Raw genomic sequence first — 22,500 nt, 5'->3', positions numbered from 1 at the left:
TTCTATACTTAAGCACAAACCTATTGACCACCAACTGTTGTCTTTTACGCAGTTATATCACCTCGTCAAATGCATAGTCCCGTGGTGGTAGGTGTCTTACCTAGCAACGTAATTTGGTTTGGTTTTGATAGAAGTTTTTATTAACAATAAAGTGTCGTGTATGCTATCACGTTCGACTGGCAATAGAGAGCTGTGAGAGTTGAATAACCTTTTTAGTGCAAAGTATTAATCTTATGTGAGTTTTCCTTCCCGCTTTAACGCCTGTGCACTTACGAAGATAGCTATAGATAAATATAAATGTAAAAACGGGAAAGCACACAAGTTGATTGATTTTGATTTTGATACCAGACAGTAACGGAAGCGTAGCAACTCTCCCAGTGTGTGTGTGTGTGTGTGTGTGTGTGTGTGTGTGTGTGTGTGTGTGTGTGTGTGTGTGTGTGTGTGTGTGTGTGTGTGTGTGTGTGTGGACCCCTAGATCCTTATTGTGAAAAACCAGTAATGGCCTACGCCTCTCAGCAAGAACTGGCAAACAGACAAGGCCTTAAAGACAAAAAAAGAAAAAGAAAAGAAAAGAAAAAAAAAAAATCCTTGGTGAAGAGTAACACCAGCAATTCAGGCATGGAGAGAAGTCATGCAATAATTCAATAGTACATCCCCTATGCCTTTCTTCTTTTTCTTTGCCTTCCTTCTCCCTCGTGCCCAACTGTCTTTATCTACCAAAGACACTCACACTTTTACATGCAAACACATAAACCTAACACAATCTAAGCTGAAGCTGACGTGTTTTGCAGTGCCGGGCGATGTGCAGCGCGACAGACTTACTCTGCCAGCGTAAGACTAGCAGAAGGGCTGGCCGGGATATGCCTTTATAACGGCTCGGCTCGCACTTCTTGCTTGGCTCACCCGACTAAGCTCCCTGTTTACGCCGCTCTTATCAGCTTTGCATTATATTCTTAACCTTTCCTTACGTGAGTTAACAATAATAGTTGTTCCCCCGGCAATAACTGCTTTAATATTGCTTTACTAATGGCAATATATGACAGATTTCTCGTGAAGTAATGCTGTTTACATATCAATTATCGGGTCTTAGGTGTCAAATTAGGTTCGGGGATAGGAAAATGTTCTTTCATAATTTTACTTTTGGACAAGTGAAGGAAAGCCAAGTGCGAGGTATCTTAGGGATGTTCCTTTGTAGGCGAGGAGGGGAGGAGCTGCCTGTATTGAAGAGACGGAGGTGATGCCTGGACACTCAAGTGGTCAGCAGACACGCCACACCTTTCAAGCCCTGTTTATCTTGAGGGAAAGTTGCCCAAAGGAGGAAGCGGTCATATATAATCCAGGCAATGGTGACACCTCAGATAGAGGCGACAAACCTTCCTAACACGAGTGGGATTGGCTGGCTCTCTACTTCGCTAGCCCTGCTGATGCACCCGCAGCTCGGTTAACACTGGCGCAATATTTATATGCCACCTGGTAAGGTTAGGTTTTGATGTGTGTCGCTACCAACCACCCAAGGGAGGCTATTGTGGTAATGAGACCAAATCACTTTTATGGCTGTCAAGGCCGATTAAAGGATCATTACATATGCAAGCACTCAAAGGGCTAAAGGCCAGTGCCTATACTGAGCGCCGTGCCCTTGTCAAGCCCAAGAGTTGATTGTAGCAAAAACACCTACACTTTTTGTCTTTGCATCGTCAGCCACGACCTTCAGAATCCCTTTAATAACTATATACCTTTATTTATGCCCCAGAGCGTGCAAGTGTTTATTGTTATTGTTATAATTCAAGGATGGCTCACGAGGCAGAGTTCCTTTCAAAAATACAACCCCAACATTACCAGTGAAGCAAAATATCCGGGTACGTGTTACACTCCCCAGTTTCTGAAGTATTTTCCCTTTGTTTCCGGAAGTGACTGCAGCGATTAAAGGGAGAGAGAGACGTGATGAGGAAAACAGAAAACGACCCTTCGATGAAAGGAAAGTATATTAACAGAAAAAAGTGTGGGGGATGAGGGAGACACGACCAGGTGAGTGAAGCGACTTACGACACTCAGAGATAAGAACATGAGGACGCTGTGAGGAGGGAGGCGGCAGTGAGGGGGACGAGGAGAGCAAGTAGGAGGCGATGAAGGTGAAGGGAAGAGAAGACTGGGGAATAAGAGGGAGGAGTTGAGGCGGCGTGGAGGCGAGGGGGCAGCATCGGGGTCATCGTAGTTATGCTCATTATAAGCAATAAACGTCAACGGAGTCTCCTAGGATGCGAGGCGCCACGGTTCCCCCGAGGTCTGACCCTCGCTCGCTTGACTCCCCTGCCAAAAATTCTCACAAGATAATATTTTTTGTGCGAGTGTTAACGATAGCCAAAAGCAGCACTGGTCGCACATGCCCTGCTCTCTCTCTCTCTCATTGCTACAGGAGGATAAGTCGGTGGTGATTAGAGTAGTTTCATTTGCATCTACATATAGAAGAGAGGAAATTATGTATATAGTATAGGACATTGAATACTAAGGCGATAAGTTCTGTCTTAATATTGCCTACCCGCAGCCAGGGTTGTATCTCTCTGCTTCCTCACAGGCTCTCTTACCAACCAGAACGCTTCACTGTCTAATAATGAAAGTTCGCTTGAGGGAAGAGTGTAAAGAAAATAAGAAATGAATAATAGTGGTGATTAAAATAAAAAAAAAAAAATGAAAAACCTAGAAAGTTATTGGTGTAATCAGTTATCGCTATCATTATCATATTATCATTTTATCATCATTATTATCATTATTGCAATTATAACAACTTATTAAAATCATTATTATTGTTATTATTATTATTATTATTATTATTATTATTATTATTATTATCATTATCATCATCAATATCATTAATATAATCATCATCATCATTAGCATTATCATCATCACTATTACACATATCAACATAACAATTATCAACGCATTGTACCAACGATATTTTTTTTCTTGTGGTCAGTGGCCGTCTGCAGTGAATCTTTGTCCTTCTCTCTCTCTCTCTCTCTCTCTCTCTCTCTCTCTCTCTCTCTCTCTCTCTCTCTCTCTCTCTCTCTCTCTCTCTCTCTCTCTCTCTCTCTCTCTCTCTCTCTCTCTCTCTCTCTCTCTCTCTCTCTCTCTCTCTCTCTCTCTCTCTCTCTCTCTCTTCTCTCTCTCAACTACATCAATCTTTCCAAATGAATAAACAAGCCCTCATTGGACGCCGCAAGCGAGGGAGTGGAATGGCAGATGATTAATGCAGCCGTGACATGGGGGCGGCAAGGTGGTGGGCCATGAAGGTAATGCCATGTTATTACTACGCCTCATGTTCCGCTCACTTCATCCTCCTAGGCGCCAGATATATATATATATATATATATATATATATATATATATATATATATATATATATATATATATATATATATATATATATATATATAGATAGATAGATAGATAGATAGATAGATAGATAGATAGATAGAGAGAGAGAGAGAGAGAGAGAGAGAGAGAGAGAGAGAGAGAGAGAGAGAGAGAGAGAGAGAGAGAGAGAGAGAGAGAGAGAGAGAGAGAGAGAGAGAGAGAGAGAGAGAGAGAGAGAGAGAGAGAGAGAGAGAGAGAGAGAGAGAGAGAGAGAGAGAGAGAGAGAGAGAGAGCAAGCATGTCAATTCTGACCCAATGTCAGACTTTGTGTGTGTGTGTTTCACTGTTTGTTTGATCTGCTGCAGTCTCTCTGTATAACAATAAAATAAAAAATCTTTGTGAAGCTTACTGTATAATTTAGATAATGATACTTAACAGGCACTATTGTAGGCCTACTCTTAATTAACTTTCATTACTGCCATAGTTAAAAAACAATACAGTTTTCCTTTCCAGCAGTACTTCCTGCGTCCATGCCATGTCTCACCAAGGACGGAACGCTCTTCCTGAGTAAAACACGGAAGTGGTAAGTCATCTCTAACATGAATATCCACATCATATAATATTTTTATCACTTACATTACAGTATCCCGAAGCAGCGCAAGACAGGAAACATTTTCATGATAATTTGTCTTCAATTCTGCGTTTAATATCAATCCAGTGTATTAACATTTCTATTGAAGTCTTCCAAATAAAAACAATCCGCGGGAGAGAGAGTTCAAACAGCCAGGAGCACTGCGAGTAGGAGTGGCTGAGTGATGGTCTGTGAATGCAGTGTTGTATATATATATAACGATGTATGCGTTTTCGCGGCCACAACGTAACGGTAGTAAATACAGGAAGATGAATGGCGTCCATGTTGATGCTGACTTTGGGGTTGGCCACTGATTCTTCGCGAAGATAATAGTCGTGGCGCATTTAGAAGAGCAGTGATGAGAGGGCGGTTCCGTGCAACCCGGCTCGTATCTCCGCCACCCATCAGCGGCGTGTCGCACTCACTCAGCCCCGCCCCTCTGCACCCAATTATCCGAGTTGTGAAAATTACCTTGAGGAGCGAAAGGGGTCTAATGATGGCCGAGGGACCGTGTATCTGGTAGCAGTGAAAGCCAGTGGACTGTAGCCTGCGATAGATAACAGGGTTGCCTAATGAAGCATGAATACGGGCCCTCTTCCGTGAGTCTGCATACTTAAAAGTCCGTGTCTGATTCTATGTCCAGGCACACACACATACACACACACACACACACACACACACACACACACACACACACACACACACACACACACACACATGCTGTACACGCAATCATACGCGGTGATGCCTCTATATAACTACCTACACAAAAAACGCACATAAACACGTAAACATAAAGGGAGAAAGGAGAGAGGGACGTGTGAGTGGAGCCCTCTTTCTCTGGCGCGTTTCCCTCAAGGCCTCTCCCTGTCACCACGCTTTCCACCTCATCAGCTTCACAATGCCGGAGTTACTCGCGCCTCACCGGACCCAGTGTTAATGATGGAACTTGTAGCCTGAGGTGCAACAAGATCAGGTAGGGAAATCTTACATCGACCTTTACTTTTGCTTGTTTTTCCTCTCCTTCCTCAACTCAAAGCTGAAATTCTGACTCCTTCCCCAACATCTTTCAGTAATAATTTGAGTGTTGACGAAATTATTAAGCTTCGGGTGTCTGGTTCTCAACTCAACCTACGCTAATTTACTGCCCTGTATTGTTGTGGCCGGTACTGGGCGTGCGGTATCTGCCTCCTTCCTCTGAGGGCCACAAGGGGCGTGTTGGGTTGCTCAGGTGCGTTGTGGGTCTGCTAAAGCGTGATATAGTGACCAGGTGTGTTGTGGAGGTCAGCTGGCGCCTCGAGGGTTACAAAAAGGTGAGGAAGAGCGTGTTGTGGCGGTGAGAGTGAAGTGGGCCGGGTGTGATGGTTAGTATTGGGGTGGCGAGGGCGCTGTTATGTTGTGCGGGATGACGCCGTGACTTATGAGAATTAAGGTAAGTTTGGAGATCTACACCTCCGATGATAGAGTGTGTGGCCTTAATGGCAAGAGTTGCACACATTACTTTTTGGAGAATTGTTGTGACGACAGCATACATGGCATTTAAACTATTTACGAGCGTGCACGTCTGAGTGTGTGTACGTAGGTGGTGCTATGTAAAGTTTGTGTGTGTGTGTGTGTGTGTGTGTGTGTGTGTGTGTGTGTGTGTGTGTGTGTGTGTGTGTGTGTGTGTGTGTGTGTGTGTGTGTGTGTGTGTGTGTGTGTGTGTGTGTGTGTGTGTGCGATACTTAGCCATAAAAAAAGCGTAAGGTATATAGCATTTTGCATATAGATGAATGTTATAAGTGATAATATGATAATGAATGAGCTAACCAGCTGTACGTACTGTGTAAAGAAGGCGGACATTACCCAGACTAATACTTACTGCTTCATTGTTATACGGTAACATACGGCAATCGGATGGGAAGACTGGATCCAGGAGACGGACAAAAAAGATTGGAAATATGCCCCGCTTACTTACATACATAGGTGTTCATCTGAGACAATCTGACGTTCACTTTCGTAGAGAATGTTTCCTGTGCTACAACACCGTGCAATTCAGGGATTATTCACATGTAACGGTCGTGCTTGGCGGTCACTCCTCAGCGATTAGACTAGAGCAAGAAGATGGGAAGTGGTGAGTGATGGAGGCCATAAAGGTGATTGACGGCAGCACTGTGACACATACTCAACGTGCTGAAATGAAGTTCCTGCTTCTCCTTCTCCTTCTCCTCCTCCTCTTCTTCCACACACGTACGTATATAGACTTGTGAAGTGTTGCCAAACCTTTGAGCTGAAGGTTGCCTAACTGTCAGTGGCAAAATCCAACGATAATTAATGCCTGTTCCCCTGCTTCCTCATCTTTGTGGCAAGCAATTGTTATCTTGGATGAATTCACTTGCATGCATGATCACTTTGGTACTGTATATATATTTGAGAGCACTATCACTGTCTCGACCATTAAGTTCTTATATGCAAATTTCTGGATATGTTGCTCTTGCACGTCCGATAAACATCGAGCCGTTTGCCTGTGTTCATGGAAAAAGGGTTCTAAATTTTTGAGAAAAATGGTTACATCAAACCTCATATTTACCGGATTCATGCGTCCAACACCGGGCTTACGGAGGGTCGCTGCGTGCAAACCGGTTTATTTATACACACCCAAGGCGGGCAAAGCAAGTCAACAATGCCTTAAAAAATCGCCATAAATTTAGTTTTACGAAGCACCGAATCTATCGAGCCTAGATAACTGGCTGATTTAATGTTGTTTTTTCCTAAGGTCAATCTGCCCCAATTTATATTGAGTGGCGCCTTAATACTGCGTGTTGTGGAGAGAGAGAAAAAAACAGACATATGAACATATACGGCAGACAAGGTTATAAAAACAGTGTGGCAGTCTCCCCGTCCGTGTGTGGTAGACGCATGCATAGATTAATCTGAATGATAAACAAAATTGAAAAAAAAACACGCCTTGTATCTCATGTAATATTCAATAAGAAAACGCTGTTATCCTTAATTTAGGAAACATTCTTAATGCCGTAACAAAAAATGGCGTCTCTTCTTTCAGGTAACTTGAATAAACAGACTATGCAGAATTTATTCCAACTGTGGACGTCTAGAAGTGAATTCCACCATCCTTTGTTAAGAGGAGATCCCTTCGTTAATCCCGGGACTCGCAGATAACACCAACAACTTCACTCACATTGTTTCGAATTCTAAGAAAATAATCACTTTGTAAATATTTATGTGTCTTGAGAGCATGCAGGTCGCTCGTCCTTCCCTCCTCGCTACACACCAGGCCCTTATTGTTGTGTCAAGTACATGAGTGTCGCCAGGCTCAAGGCGGCAGCCGAGAGGAATAGTGTCGAGGATGGCAGTGAAGGAGGAAGAAGCAAAGAAGCGAAAGAGAGAGAGAGAGAGAGAGAGAGAGAGAGAGAGAGAGAGAGAGAGAGAGAGAGAGAGAGAGAGAGAGAGAGAGAGAGAGAGAGAGAGAGAGAGAGAGAGAGAGAGAGAGAGAGAGAGAGAGAGAGAGAGAAGAATTGGGTAAACAGACGGATGGTTGTACAAGATACTACATATGCAAGATGGAGAATAAGATGAGCCAGAGATGGATACGTGTAGTGCAAAGTTCTCGTTATCAGGGACGAAGGAAGAGCTACCCTTTACCACGAAGTCACAGGACAAACCACCAGTGTCGATCGAGCTCATCGTTATGTTGCTTTTAGATTGTGATATGATGTAACGCAAAGGTAAACGGTGCAACTCTAATGTAAATCACATCACGTAACCTCACAAAGCATTGTAATTAACTCCTTCAATACTGGAACACATTTTTACCTTGAGATTTGTGCACAATTAGACCACTTTATTGACATTAGGAAGGGTTTATGGAGGTCAGAAGATTAATGGCCACAGTCTTCATTATTGTAATCCCCACGTAAGTTTCTGAAGCTATACAAAGTCACCAAATAATAAACAGAATGAATATGGAAACACGTCATGGTTACTGATGGGTTTACAGCTACATACACATACATACCTATTATATTCAACCTTTGCAGTAAGATACATTAATTTTACTCTGCAAGTTGCTTCTTACTAATCCCACGGGTCATGAAACACACACACACACACACACACACACACACACACACACACACACACACACACACACACACACACACACACACACATCCAAACACGATCCTCACACCCACTTTACCTCCACTATTCAACTTTTCGCGCTGCCCTACCGCCGTTCGCATTATCCTAGCCTGTTACATTTTACTAATATTTTTTTTTGAGCCTTGCCGAGCCACGCTGCGGCCGGGAGATGGTCTCAGCGGGGCAGGAGCGCAACACACGGCAGGAGGCGCCACTTTGATAATGCTCCACTAATGCATTGTGGCCGCGTAACAAAATCCCAAAATACGAGCGGAGGAGGAGGAGGAGGAGGAGGAGGAGGAGTTAGTTAGGGATGGAAAAGAATAAAGTGAAGATGAAGAAGAAATGATGATGATAATAATGATGAATGATAATAGGGCATCCAATAGTAGTACAGGTTAGATTAAAGAAAGAGAATGAAGTAAAATAAGGTTAAAGAGAAAGAGAGAGGCACAGAAAAAAAAAGACGAGCACGAAAAAGAAATACTAGTGATGTTGATAATGAATATAGCGAAAATGAATTTAAGTAGAAGAAGAAGAAGAAGAAGAAGAAGAAGAAGAAGAAGAAGAAGAAGAAGAAGAAGAAGTAGAACAAGAAAAGAGCGAAGGAGGAGGAAGAAAATAAGGAAAAAAAGAAAGAAAACAAACGATGATGATGATGATTACCAGGAGAATCAATAGAAGGAGTGGACGGGAGAAGGGAAGCAGGAGAAAGAGGAGGAGGAGGAGGAGGAAGAGGAAAAGGAAAATATAATAAGAGAGGGATGAGGATTAATAACACTAGAAGATGACAGCAAATGTATATGATAGTAAGGCAAGGTAAGGAGGAAAAAGACGAGGAGTGCAGAAGTGATAAGCTTTGATGTACAGTGAAGTAAGTGTGTGGGAGCGAGGGGTGGCGATGTGCTTCAAGGAGGAGAGGAAAAATTAAACGAGTATCTTGGAGTAAGGAAGTTCGATACACTTCAGCCTCTCTACCATTCCTTTCTCTTCGCTCCTTCATTCCTCCCATCACTGCATTAACAAGGATAAGCCCCCAATAGAGATTCCTCATCCCATATATCGAATAGGACTCGGAATACATGAAACTTAAAGAATAAAAAAAACACAGAGTTAAATATAATGGTGTTTTCTGGTAGTATTTTCAAGATCTAGAGGGGGAAACATAGAGATCGTGAGACAGAGGTGAAGATTTCTATATTATGGGAATAACTCGGATACTACACAGTTTGAGGGAAGAACACATTAGGTAGTCGTAGCGGAGAGGGAAAAGGAAGGGAAAGGAGAGAAGTTTAACCGCTGTGTTAGGAAAAAAGAGTGCTAGACGTGCTTTTTTTTTCCTTTTTCATTTTAATGTTTACTGGGCAGGATATTAAAACGGTGGTTGTGCGTTTCCGACTAAAACGTGATGTCTACAAATACTCGCTGTTGTTTTTTCCTCCACCAGTATCATCAGGATTTCAACTCGGGAATAAATAGTGATCATTAAATACTTGGGAAAGGCTAAATCAGCATTCTTGTGTTTACTCTCTACTATCTTTCTCATACACGACCACACACACATAAAAAAAAAAACATTAACCTAACGTTTAAAAATTAACAGAGTGGAAAGACCGAGGCTTAATATCCCACTAATTTATTTATAGCCGCTAAGTGGAAAAATTCCTTAAAACACTGCGTCGCTCAAATTACACAAAATTAAAGGTTAATGAAGGCGACTAAAGAAAAACATGGGCGCAAAGCTACACTTATGATACAAAGGCATACAAAGAATGACCAAACATCAGGAGAACTATTAATCTTTATAAGGAAAATAAAATAAAAGGGAAGGATGTTTATGTATGAGTGGTAATACAAGGTAACGAGAGGCTCTAGCAGATAATGGAGTGAGTGTAGTATCAGTAGCAGCAGCAGCATCAGTAGAAGTAGTAGTAGTAGTAGTAGTAGTAGTAGTAGTAGTAGTAGTAGTAGTAGTAGTAGTAGTAGTAGTAGTAGTAGTAGTAGTAGTAGTAGTAGCAGTAGCAGTAGTAGTTTTAGTTGTTATTGTTGTTGTTGTTGTTGTTGTGGTTCTTGGTGTTGTTATGTTGTTATTGTTGTTGTTGTCGGTGGTAGTAGTGGTGGTGGTGGTGGTGGTGGTGATGGTGGTGGTGGTGATGGTGGTGGTGGTGATGGTAGTGGCGGTATCGGTTGCGGGGGCGGCGGCGGCGGCGGTGGTGGTGGTGGTGATGGTGTTCGTAGTGGTACTGGTGGTGACGGCAGGGGTGACGGAACGGCTGCCTGCTGTGGTGATGGTGTGTTGGTGAGGGAAGTGGTGGTGGTGACGGCAGGGATGATGGTGGGACTGCTGTGCTGATGGTGGTGGTGGTGGTGATGGTGGTGGTGATGGTGGTGGTGGTGGTGGTGGTGGTGATGGTGGTGGTGATGGTGAGAGAGGCAGCGAACCCACAGGAATTTTCACAAGGTTTTAAAAGACCAACAGGAGGGCGAGTCGTCCGCTCCTCAACTCCTGAATGTCTGGTGATTGGGTTTATGGGCAGGGAAGGAGGAAGAGGAGGAGGAGGAGGAGGAGGAGGAGGAGGAGGAGGACCTTAGGCCTACCATCCCTCAGTGAAATAGAGTGATTTGTTGCTAAGACGGAAAGTGGCTGCCAAAAATTTGTAGGAGGTGAGCAAAGTGTGAGTGTGAAGTGTCTGCAGTATAGTAGTAGTAGTAGTAGTAGTAGTAGTAGTAGTAGTAGTAGTAGTAGTAGTAGTAGTAGTAGTAGTAGTAGTAGTAGTAGTAGTAGTAGTAGTAGTAGTAGTAGTAGTAGTAGTAGTAGTAGTAGTAGTAGCAGCAGCAGTAGTAGCAGCAGTAGTAGTAGTAGTAGTAGTAGTAGTAGTAGTAGTAGTAGTAGTAGTAGTAGTAGTAGTAGTAGTAGTAGCAGTAGCAGAGGTAGTGGAGGAAGCGAGTCAGAGGAGACACAAACAATACTAAAAAATCAGGTTCGTCCTATAACTGTCGGCAAATCGTTAGGCAAACTACAAATATTACTGAATATGTAACCGTGTTGTTCTGATGCAACGGGAGACGCTGCAGAACGCGACATAACTGCGAAGCCATCACGCCACCACGTACGCACTCAAATGCTACACAAATTCAGATTCTATAGAAAGAAAATCTATACAGTATGATTTTAAAAGATCTTCACTTTCTCCCACACACTACACCTACAAGCTATCGACATATGTTAGTTTCTAATTATCGAAGCCTTGCTGTCAAACAAAAAATACGGACAAATGCATTTTCAAGTATTTGTTGAAGGGTAATTCTTCACATCTCGATTTTTCCAAACCCCCTCTTAATATTTACATGAGCCATCTTCCCCTTTAATCTTCCACCAATCACCGCTGGGTCCTGTGTCTTTCCTAGGTGAAGGCCACGCCCACAACACTCAGGAGGAACACAGACGAATAGGCGGCGGGGAACTCTAGCTGCTGTATCAGGTAAATCTCTGGCAGCCTGATTAGAGTGTAAAATTGATGGTTTTCTCTCAGCCTTTCGTTGAAATCGTATATCTTGCCTCCGCTGTGAGAAGAGACGGGCCTTCCCAACTCCCAACAAAACACACACACACACACACACACACACACACACACACACACACACACACACACACACACACACACACACATACATACACACACTGACAAAAAATGCACTGGGGCCTCATTACTGGGCGAGTGCTCCCCGTGGTGCTGACAGAGGTTGTGTTGTCCCTCCTCGTCTCCCTCCTCCCTTCCGTTTATCTTTCCCCACTCTACCCATCACCTGCCTTCCCGTGCTTACTCCTATACCTTCCTTACCCTCTTCAGTCCACTCTTACCTCTATCTACCTCTAATCTGTCACACCTCTTCACTTTTTATTCTAACCTATATTCTCTACTAATCTCTTCTATCTTCTGTTTTCCTTTCTCTTTTTTATTAGTCTATTATATTCCTCCACCTATCTACTATCCTGTTATCTTCTACTTAACACTTTCTATGATGTACTTTCCCTTATCTCCTTGCTATTGTTGTCCTATATAACCTGTTCTCTATGCTACACCAATACACCTCACCACTCCACCAAAACAGACCAACATCCTTCTATCCACTCCTCCCTCCCACTCAGCCACCCTCACGCTTCATGGAGCTTTTTTTCTGCATAACAATAACTTGGAGTAGGCGTAAAGGTGGTCAGTTTTCAGGAACAGAGCTTCTCATGTGTCGCTTTGGAGAAGTGAAGAATTGGAGGTTGTTAGTTATTGTAAGGGCAGGAGTGGTGGTGGTAGTCATAGTTGGAGGAGGAGGAGGAGGAGGAGGAGGAGGAGGAGGAGGAGGAGGAGGAGGAGGAGGAGTAGTGGTAATGGTAATGGTAGTAGTAGAAGTAGCAGTGGTAATAGTAATAGTGGTAGTGGTAGTGGTAGTAGTAGTAGTAGTAGTAGTAGTAGTAGTAGTAGTAGTAGTAGTAGTAGTAGTAGTAGTAGTAGTAGAAGTAGTAATATTAGTAGTAGAAGTAGTAATATTATTATTATTATTATTATTATTATTATTATTATTATTATTATTATTAGTAGTAGTAGTAGTAGTAGTAGTAGTAACAGCAGTAATAATAATAGTAGTAGTAATAGTAGTAGTAGTAGTAGTAGGTAGTAGTAGTAGTATCACAATGTAGTATAACTGTTGTCGTTTTTGTCGTTGTTGTTGACTATGTGTTTGTGTGTGTGTGTGTGTGTGTGTGTGTGCGTGTGATATTTCCAGCCGAACACTGCTCCTATAAAGACAAAGGCAAGGCAGAAACAAAAAAAAATATATGACGATCTTAAAGTTTTAGGAGCTCGTTCTTCGTTACCTCCAAACGTCCACGATATTAATGATTGAGATAAGGATTGATGATACTTCTGCAGACTCTCGTAGCATCGTCCTCAGAAAAAAAAAGGAAAATAAGTAACTGCTGAAAAGTGGAGGGATGGAATCTTATGTCTAGGTAATAATCTCTCTCTCTCTCTCTCTCTCTCTCTCTCTCTCTCTCTCTCTCTCTCTCTCTCTCTCTCTCTCTCTCTCTTTTGGTAGGGATACATTTGCATCCTTGGACCATCAACAAAATGAACACCAACCTTGACTTTTTGTGTATCTGTGTGTGTGTTTTGCGTTTCTTTGCCATCATTTGATATCGAGCACTTGATTTGGGCAACTTTCAAGTGTTGTGTCACAGAGGCTGATTAATGGGAATGATCTCTAAGATGCAAGGACGCTACTCTCCGACACTTCGTTTGTTCCCGTCAGACTGCGACAAACCTCGCTCTGTTCCTCTTTTACCAGATCAAGATCCACCAAAGTGCTACACGATGCGTCATATTGCCTCTCCTTGCCTAACATTGCCTTACGTTAGAGTGCTTATGAACCAAGTCAAAAATTCCACTACTTCGCCATAGTTAAGGCCAGGTAGGCTGTCAGAAATGCGAGTAGTCAAACAGGTAAGTAAGCACGAAAGCGAGCAGGGGGAGGCAAGGGCAGTCCAAGAGTGTGCATTGTGGGGCCGCAACTCCAGGTGTTCAGCTGGGCACCGACGTAAACAGCTTACGTCTCCATGCGTGTCCTGTTGTCGTCCAATAGTGTTTTCTAGTTTTCTGGTGAGCACGATGTTGTGTACTTAAGTGATAAAAAAAAGTTAGGCCGTGACAGGCTTTGTGTGTGTGTGTGTGTGTGTGTGTGTGTGTGTGTGTGTGTGTGTTTATAAGTAACCTGTTTTGTTTATTGCGTACCGCTAAAAAGAAACACACACACACACACACACACACACACACACACACACACACACACACACACACACACACACATATTCACTCCATAACAGCCGGCAATAAGTTGGAGTTCCGCCTTCACTCAGCGACGCGATTACGTCGGGCAGGGATGACACGCAAATCATTACTCAGAAAGCAGGGCATCCTCTCTCGGCGGCAATCACCTCGTCATTAGTGAAGACCTGCTGGGAGGTTTGGACGCGGGATGGGAGTCAGTGGAACATTCCTCATGATTTTGAATTTCAACCCTTTTTTTTTTTTAGTAATTCCCTGAGCAATCCATCATTTGGACGGGGCGACTGGACGAGGTTGGGAAAGAGTAAATCCTGCCCCTTAGCTCTACTCATTAACCAGGAACGCATAGCAACCGCGGCTTTAGGAAACAACCACAGGGGAACACTACAACAACAATGGCGGGGGAAATGAAAACGTAGCAAGTGACGGAGCATTTTTCCTAAACGTTAGAATTTATGTGGTGGACCAGAGGAATGAAAAGATGGCCCTTAGCGAAAGAAAAATTAATGATACATAAAGTCAAGGCAAGAATGTATTTAGCCCCGTGACACTTCCAACCGTGGGAAACTCAAGGTGCAAGGAAATAGAAGCAAAAAGGGTAGTCTATAATTATCGTCTAAAATATCATGCAAAACCTGAAGTAAAAGAAAAGACTGAAAGTGCTTAAGAACCTATTCGAGTCTGTCCGCTTAAAACTTAAAAAGACGCGAGGTTTGTGTCTACTTACATGCTAAAAGCCTCAAGCTTGTCCTCTCCTAAAACACCCCCTAATGCTGGGACGCAGTGGACATTGAGAGACATGGAAGCTTCGTGCCAGGCTGTGGGTTTGGAGTGAGGAATGCGGAGAAGTATGGATATGGTGACGACTGTAGGGATTATGGACGTGACGGTATGGTTAGAAATGACGATTAAGAGGCTGCGTGGCCACTATGAAAGACATTTGAAGATAGCCTCTGTCTCTCAGTCTCTTGCCGCTCCTCTCTCTCTCTCTCTCTCTCTCTCTCTCTCTCTCTCTCTCTGTGTGTGTGTGTGTGTGTGTGTGTTTACCTAGTTGTATTTACGTATAGTCCGTTCATCCAAAGAATCCAGGCCGAAACTGCTAGTTCGGTTGGCAGCCCTGCCCATCCCCGCTGCCACTAAACCTTCCCGACACTTAAATTTTCTTCAAGTACATTTATTTTTCTTCACTTAACTCAATAGATATACAAGTTTATAGCTTCAAGAAAAATAAATGTACTTGAAGAAAATTTAAGTGTCGGGAAGGTTCAGTGGCGGCGGGGGTGGGCAGGGCTGCCAACCGAACTAGCAGTTTCGGCCTGGATTCTTTGGATGAACGGACTATAGTTGTATGTTACAGGGTTTGAGCGGGACCCATAGTAACCTGTCTCCATATCTTCGTGTGTGTGTGTTTCACTGTTTGAGCTGCTGCAGTCTCTGACGAGACAGCCAGACGTTACCCTACGGAACGAGCTCAGAGCTCATTATTTCCGATCTTCGGATAGGCCTGAGACCAGGCACACACCACACACCGGGGCAACAAGGTCACAACTCCTCGATTTACATCCCGTACCTACTCACTGCTAGGTGAACAGGGGCTACACGTCAAAGGAGACACACCCAAATATCTCCACCCGGCCGGAGAATCGAACCTCGGTCCTCTGGCTTGTGAAGCCAGCGCTCTAATCACTGAGCTACCGTGTGTGTGTGTGTGTGTGTGTGTGTGTGTGTGTGTGTGTGTGTGTGTGTGTGTGTGTGTGTGTGTGTGTGTGTGTGTGTGTGTGTGTGTGTGTGTGTCTGTAAGCGTGTGTGTACCCCCGACCTAAGCACACGAGGGCACACGGAGGTCTTGAGGCTGAGCAAAAAACAATTTAGACCCGCCACGTCCTCCACGCTAAGGATAAACAGCCCGGCGAGGCCCCCACAGCGGCGCCCGGGATACATACACTTCCCGTGAGAACCCCAGCCGCCCGTTAGCTCCGAAGTGCAGCCTGTCTTTTTGGATTTGATAAGAAGCCACATCCAAACAGGAAGTCACAGCAGTAGTGTTTCCTCATTGTCCGACCCCGCATCGAAAACTGGTCCTGATGTATGTAAAATATTAATCTATTCTCGACGTACATGTCTCTTGTGTCCGAATTATCTTATTTTCAAGGCTGCAAATACATCAATACCCGCTCCCCACTACCGGAAGGTGGAGGAATTTACTTAGGTTTCTTTTAAAATTTGCTAAAAGAAAACTCGCAACACGTAAAGCGGCGGGAGAGATAAGGGTTATCTCTTAACGACAGGGTTGCGGATCAAAGCACGGCAAGAAAATAAAATACCACGCAGTAAGGGAGAGAGAGAGAGAGAGAGAGAGAGAGAGAGAGAGAGAGAGAGAGAGAGAGAGAGAGAGAGAGAGAGAGAGAGAGAGAGAGAGAGAGAGAGAGAGACGGAGGACGGACGGACGGACGGATGGACGGACACACACACACACACACACACACACACACACACACACACACACACACACACACACACACACACACACACACACACACACACACACACACACACACACACACACACACACACACACACACACACACACACACAAAACACTCTTCGTCCCACGCACACATTCACACAAACATTTATACACACCAACTACACTTTCCTCCCCCTCCCCTCCCGGTCAACACGCACACATAAACACTCAGCTATCTCCCTTTACACACACACACACACACACACACACACACACACACACACACACACACACACACACACACACACAATTAGCTCAGGAAGGCATGTGAGAGGTCACGCGAGAGGGGGTCAAGGAGTCTTGGCGGGAGATCCTTCGTGTTGTTTTGTCGTTCTCCAAGTTTCCAGGAATCCAGAGAGAAAATAAGGGAAATAGAAGGAGTACGCGGCATTCCCTTGAAAAAATAAACACAGAGCGGCAAGATCGAGGCTGGGGAGAGAAACGCTACCTAAACTATCTCGGGAAAAAGAGAGAAAAAAAAACAATCATTGGCCTCTTGATGACTGAGAATGGAAATACCAAACACACCAGATCATCTCCGCTTCTACGTAACAAAAGTAAAAAAAAATCTTCAGTCATTTATTTGGAGAATTTTCCTCAATATACTAAACGAATACCTCATCTCTCTCTCTCTCTCTCTCTCTCTCTCTCTCTCTCTCTCACACACACACACACACACACACACACACACACACACACACACACACACACACACACCCAGGATAAAGCCCACCACGCAGTTTCTACCTCAGTGAAATCAATTAACAGGTAAGCCTTCGAAAACCTGAGTCTTGAAAATAAATAAATAAAAAAAAAAAAATCAATATACTAGAATACAAGTTATATAATTATTTAGGGTGCAAGAAGAAGAAGCAGCAGCAGCCGTCAGTATGATTTGCTGACTCTGTGTAGCTCCCTCAGTCTTGAATTACATGTAAAAAGTAGGTGTATCATGTACTTTATAGAACTTAAAGAGATACATGTGAACTACAAATGGCTGAAAGTAAACGAACATGCCCCCACAAGCAAACACCAAACAAGCTAATATATAAAAACAGATGCATTACAAACAAATAAGTAGTGACAAGCGAGTCAAACAAGGACATGCAGATAAAATAAGGTGAGAATATTAAGCAAACGATTTAAAAGGCAAAAATTAAGACAAACATGTATCCAAAAGCCAATCAAACGAAGAGAAGCAAAGAAAATTAGGGAGAGAAAAACAACAACTATTTAAAGTACAAGACAAACACACACACGCTCACACACACACACACACACACACACACACACACACACACACACACACACACACACACACACACACACACACACACACACACACACACTCACTCACTTTTTATTCAATTCCTAGGCCAACATCAACGCTATTTAATTGGAGAAGGCAGTGTTAAATATTTTACTACTTTACCTGTTTTCACACAAACTTCGCACGTTAGCATACACACACACACACACACACACACACACACACACACACACACACACACACACACAAGGAAAAACAAGCCCCATAAAACAGCCTCCTACTGCCGCGCCTACACACACACTGTCCCACTAACCCATCATCAGGCCTGTAGTAATCGTAGTGCAGCGGCCTGCGGGTAACCAGACGACACATGTTAGTTGGGCTGGGCATCCTTCACTACATCAAGGCAACTACTAATCAACTGTGCTACTTGTGTCTTCCAAAATGGTGATGAAATGACAAGAAAAAATGAAAAAAAAAAAAAACACAGAAGTTGATGTCTCGTAAAGAAGCGTGCATAAGATTTGCAGTAGAGGTCCTTTTTTTTTGTTTTTTGGTCTTGTGAAAACTCTCTGACTTTAGACTAAGCGTTAACTTTCTCTTAGGATTAATCTGTGAATGAAATAAGTGACACGTGTATGCACAACCTATGTATTATGACTTATATTGGTATTGCTTAAATTAAAAGTAAATATGTGGACCAAACAATAATACAGATGAATGGGGAAAGTGACAGAAAAACTCAGGCTGAAGGAAATAAACTGTTTTCTCATCCGTCTTTATGGTGTGTCTCCTTTACGTATTTTGAAAGATGTAAGTTTGAACGTTAGGGAATAGCTTACAACACTGCTATTTCAGCCTGACTTTCCCTATTGCATTCCCAACATGAATAAGCGTCAGTTACTCACCCGTCTGTCTTGTAGTAGTCATAGAGGAGGGTGACGTGCTGCTGCTCCTCGTTGCTGTTGATGTTAAGCATGGCAGTAGTGACGGCAGAGAAAGGGTGTTCACCGGGTTGCCGCCACGGCCCTTCACTTGCCTCCTCCCCCAGCTCGTTCATCGCCTGCAGCACAACAGAGAGAAAAAAGTTATATTAGAAAATCTTTTATGTCGACAGTGGATTTTTTTAGATGACCTCCGTTGCCTCTGATGATATTGATGTACTCGGCTCCGATGACTCCTTTTTCTGATACCCTTTTTATCTAATTCATATAGTTAGTTATCTGTTCCCACTCAAAGATAACGAGGACAAGTGGTGTAATTTGTACTATGAAGTGACATAATCTGCAGTGAGAGGATAACAGACGTGGGAGTGGGCAGGCAGAAACAAGCTTCAACACATATATACTACGTGTATCATCAGCCTTGAGCAGATAACCAGAAGATTTCTTTACGGCTCGGTACATAAGGAATTACTGAAGAAAATGTTATACTGATATCTTGAAATCTTCTGTCGATAAACAAAAATAAAGGTAAAAAGTTAACTGTGAAACTATTCGTCCTGCGGTGTGCTGTGTGATTCCTCCTCAAGGCATTCGTGCAGCCAACTCTTCCATATCAGTATCTTTCGTCACATATGCACCAGTGACGAGTGAATCAACGGAATGAAGAGAAAAACAAATTGTACATGATAGTCAGCATGAAAAAGAACATGAAACAAGATAGGAAAATTTACATTGAAAGGCACAACTTCTAAGGCGTCAATCATACGCTCAGGGACTCACAAGACACACCAAATATGCACACCTCACATTAAATCGAAGAATCATGTGCCACTCATTCTTTCTACGAATACACACACCACGTCAGTGAAGCTTCGATTTTGAGTCCTAAAATCGAATACTGCACAGATGGAAATGATAAAAAAGGTAAAAGAAAAAGAAATTGTGATAAGCCTATGAATGAAGGAACCGCTACAGCTGCTTCACTGCCGTACTGTTTCGCAATGTATGTTTATCATTATATGCCAAAGGAAAAGGCTTATCCTGAAAGTAGTTACAATTTTTTTTCTATTATTTGTTATTTTTTGTAGAATAACGACACCATTATGTTCCGCTGCTTCTCTTACTGCTCCTCCTCTCTCATGTTAAAGTTTTACTGCTGTTGCTACTATAATACTGTTGCTGCTGGTGCCGTTACTGCTACCACTACTGCTACTGGTAGTGGTGATGGTGGTTTTGGTACTTTTACTACTACATCTATTACGACAACCACAGCTACTGCTATTATTGTTACCTACAACAAAAACAACAACCAACAACAAAAATAATGATAATAACAATAATAATAATAATAATAATAATAATAATGATAATAATAATAATAATAATAATAATAATATGATAATAATAATGATAATAATAATAATAATAATAATAATAATAATAATAATAATAATAATAATAATAATAATAATAATAAAAATAATAATAACAATAATAATAATAATGATAATAATAATGATAATAACAATAATAATAATAATAATAATAATAATAATAATAATAATAATAATAATAATAATAATAAAATGATGATAATGATAATAATAATAATAACAGTAATAGTAATAATAATAATAATAATAATAATAATAATAATAATAATAATAATAATAATAATAATAATACCAATAATAATAATGATAATAATAATAACAATAATAATAATAATAATAATAAAATAATAATAATAATAATAATAATAATAATAATAAAAAAATAATAATAATGATAATAATAATAATAATAATAATAATAATAATAATAATAATAATAATAATATTATTATTATTATTATTATTATGAATAATAATAATAATAATAATAATAATAATAATAATAATAATAATAATAATAATAATAATAATAAAAATAACAATAATAATAATAATATTAATAATAATAATAAGAAGAAAAAAAGATGAAAAAAGAGGAAAATGATAATAAACTTTTATTTGTCAACATAATCAAAATCAAGATAATCATCATTATCATCAATATTACTGAGCACTGTAGATCTCGTAGCCTTGTTCTGATGACTATTTCTCATCGATCATCACTCGTGTCATTATCAATAGTGCCACTAAGACCATAAAAGCGACGCACCAAAACAGCTGGAGAAGCAGAGAGAAATAAACAAAAGTAATTAAGCTGAAGAAATCACAGAAATTTAACTTAATTTCGCCTTTGTCAAAGTGTTAAGAGTTAGTGAAGTCTCAAATTTCGTTTCGTTATGTTTGTGATAGAGTATGCAACTATACACTTGAGAGAAAAAAAATGGAAATAAATAAAGAGGCAAGGTAAAATATATACCTGGTATTTATTTTACTTATTTTTTTTTACCCTAAACACAAATTACAGTGTTTTGAAATGGCATCGCCTTTGATACGCTTCCTTTTGACATGGAATTTTCCATGATATATGACAACATTTTTTGGTAATACACAATTTCAACAAATATATCTGTTTCACATTTATTATTAAGTTTAATTCAGATACTTTCATTATAATATCATATATCTGAGCTAGAAATTTGTACCGCTATTTCTAAAATCCATACAGTTTAATCTTCATATTACTACGGTGCCGAGCTCCAGCATCGTGTTTATAAGCAAGACTCCATTAGCCTTCATGGTCAAGACTGTCATTTTGTTGGTGATGGATGGGCTGGGTGGGTGTCGTGAGAGCGAGAGAGAAACCTTGCACCTTTGCAAAATTATTATGAGTGACTTGCTGAAAAATCAAAGGCCATATACTTATTTCAAACAGTGTTAACTGATAGAAAAAAAAATCCACTATTCTGTATGGAAACTATAATCAAAACTTTAATAAACTGGTCTTTGTCCGTTTATTTGCTTGAAAATAGCCATACAGACGAAAACACACACACACACACACACACACACACACACACACACACACACACACACACACACACACACACACAGAAAAAAACCTCAGTTCTAGTCAATAATGAAACACAGAAAACCAGCTTGTGTTGCTACACCAAGTAAATTTATATTTACATAAGAGAGATAATGGCACAATTTCTTTAACAAGGCTCATGTTTATATCTTATCCTTAAATAACAAATATTTCCTCTAACTCAAGAAATTTTACCCTTGTAGTTGTAATACTCAGTAGTGTTAAAATCATAAGTGAACACATCAGCATCTGTGGTTATGGGAGAAAGAAATTGCTAGTTGAAGTTGCAGTAATATGAAACTATTAACAAGCTTTGCACAAAAACTAATATAATGCCATTTCTTTGCAATATTCCAATAACTGACAATAATAATCTCTCTCTCTCTCTCTCTCTCTCTCTCTCTCTCTCTCTCTCTCTCTCTCTCTCTCTCTCTCTCTCTTGATGTATGAACACATTCTCGTTCTATATAACTGTTACTTGTCAGAACAGCCTGCACAATTCTTCAACATACTGTAAGAGGTACAAGGACAAAACTACAAAGCCATTCTAAATTTGGCAGCAAATAGAGGACCGAAATTATTACGATGAATATCAAATGTCAACATGTCCGAGTGAGCCCAAATATCGCACAATAACATGATGGCTCATAACAGGGCGACCTTTACAAATCTGAGGCAATCATCAGGGTGTGAAGACGACAATCTCACAACGAAACACATTCATTTACACTCCCCTGGACATCATGACTTCTTAAATATCGGAATGCCTTGTCAAAAACCTCATATTACACACACACACACACACACACACACAC

General features: G+C 41.3%; 1 protein-coding gene across 6 annotated transcripts in view; it reads right to left on the bottom strand.

Moving 5' to 3' along the window:
• Nucleotides 1–22,500, bottom strand: part of LOC123518577 (protein grainyhead-like) — a 494,700-nt gene that overhangs the window by 211,954 nt on the left and 260,246 nt on the right. For 5 of the 6 annotated variants that reach the window (XM_045279450.1, XM_045279449.1, XM_045279454.1 and 2 more), the window contains 2 exons: nucleotides 18,668–18,822; nucleotides 18,073–18,108 (listed from right to left, as the gene is read on the bottom strand). In XM_045279450.1, the coding sequence (XP_045135385.1) occupies nucleotides 18,073–18,108; nucleotides 18,668–18,819 (188 nt within the window). In that variant the 5' untranslated portion in view covers nucleotides 18,820–18,822. The remainder of the gene's footprint in view (nucleotides 1–18,072; nucleotides 18,109–18,667; nucleotides 18,823–22,500) is intronic. The other variant, XM_045279452.1, reaches the window with a different exon arrangement.

Source organism: Portunus trituberculatus, chromosome 44 (genome assembly GCF_017591435.1).
Source record: "Portunus trituberculatus isolate SZX2019 chromosome 44, ASM1759143v1, whole genome shotgun sequence".
NCBI lineage: Eukaryota > Metazoa > Arthropoda > Malacostraca > Decapoda > Portunidae > Portunus > Portunus trituberculatus.
The sequence above is the reverse complement of the archived record's forward strand: the minus strand, read 5'-3'. Positions and strand labels throughout refer to the sequence as shown.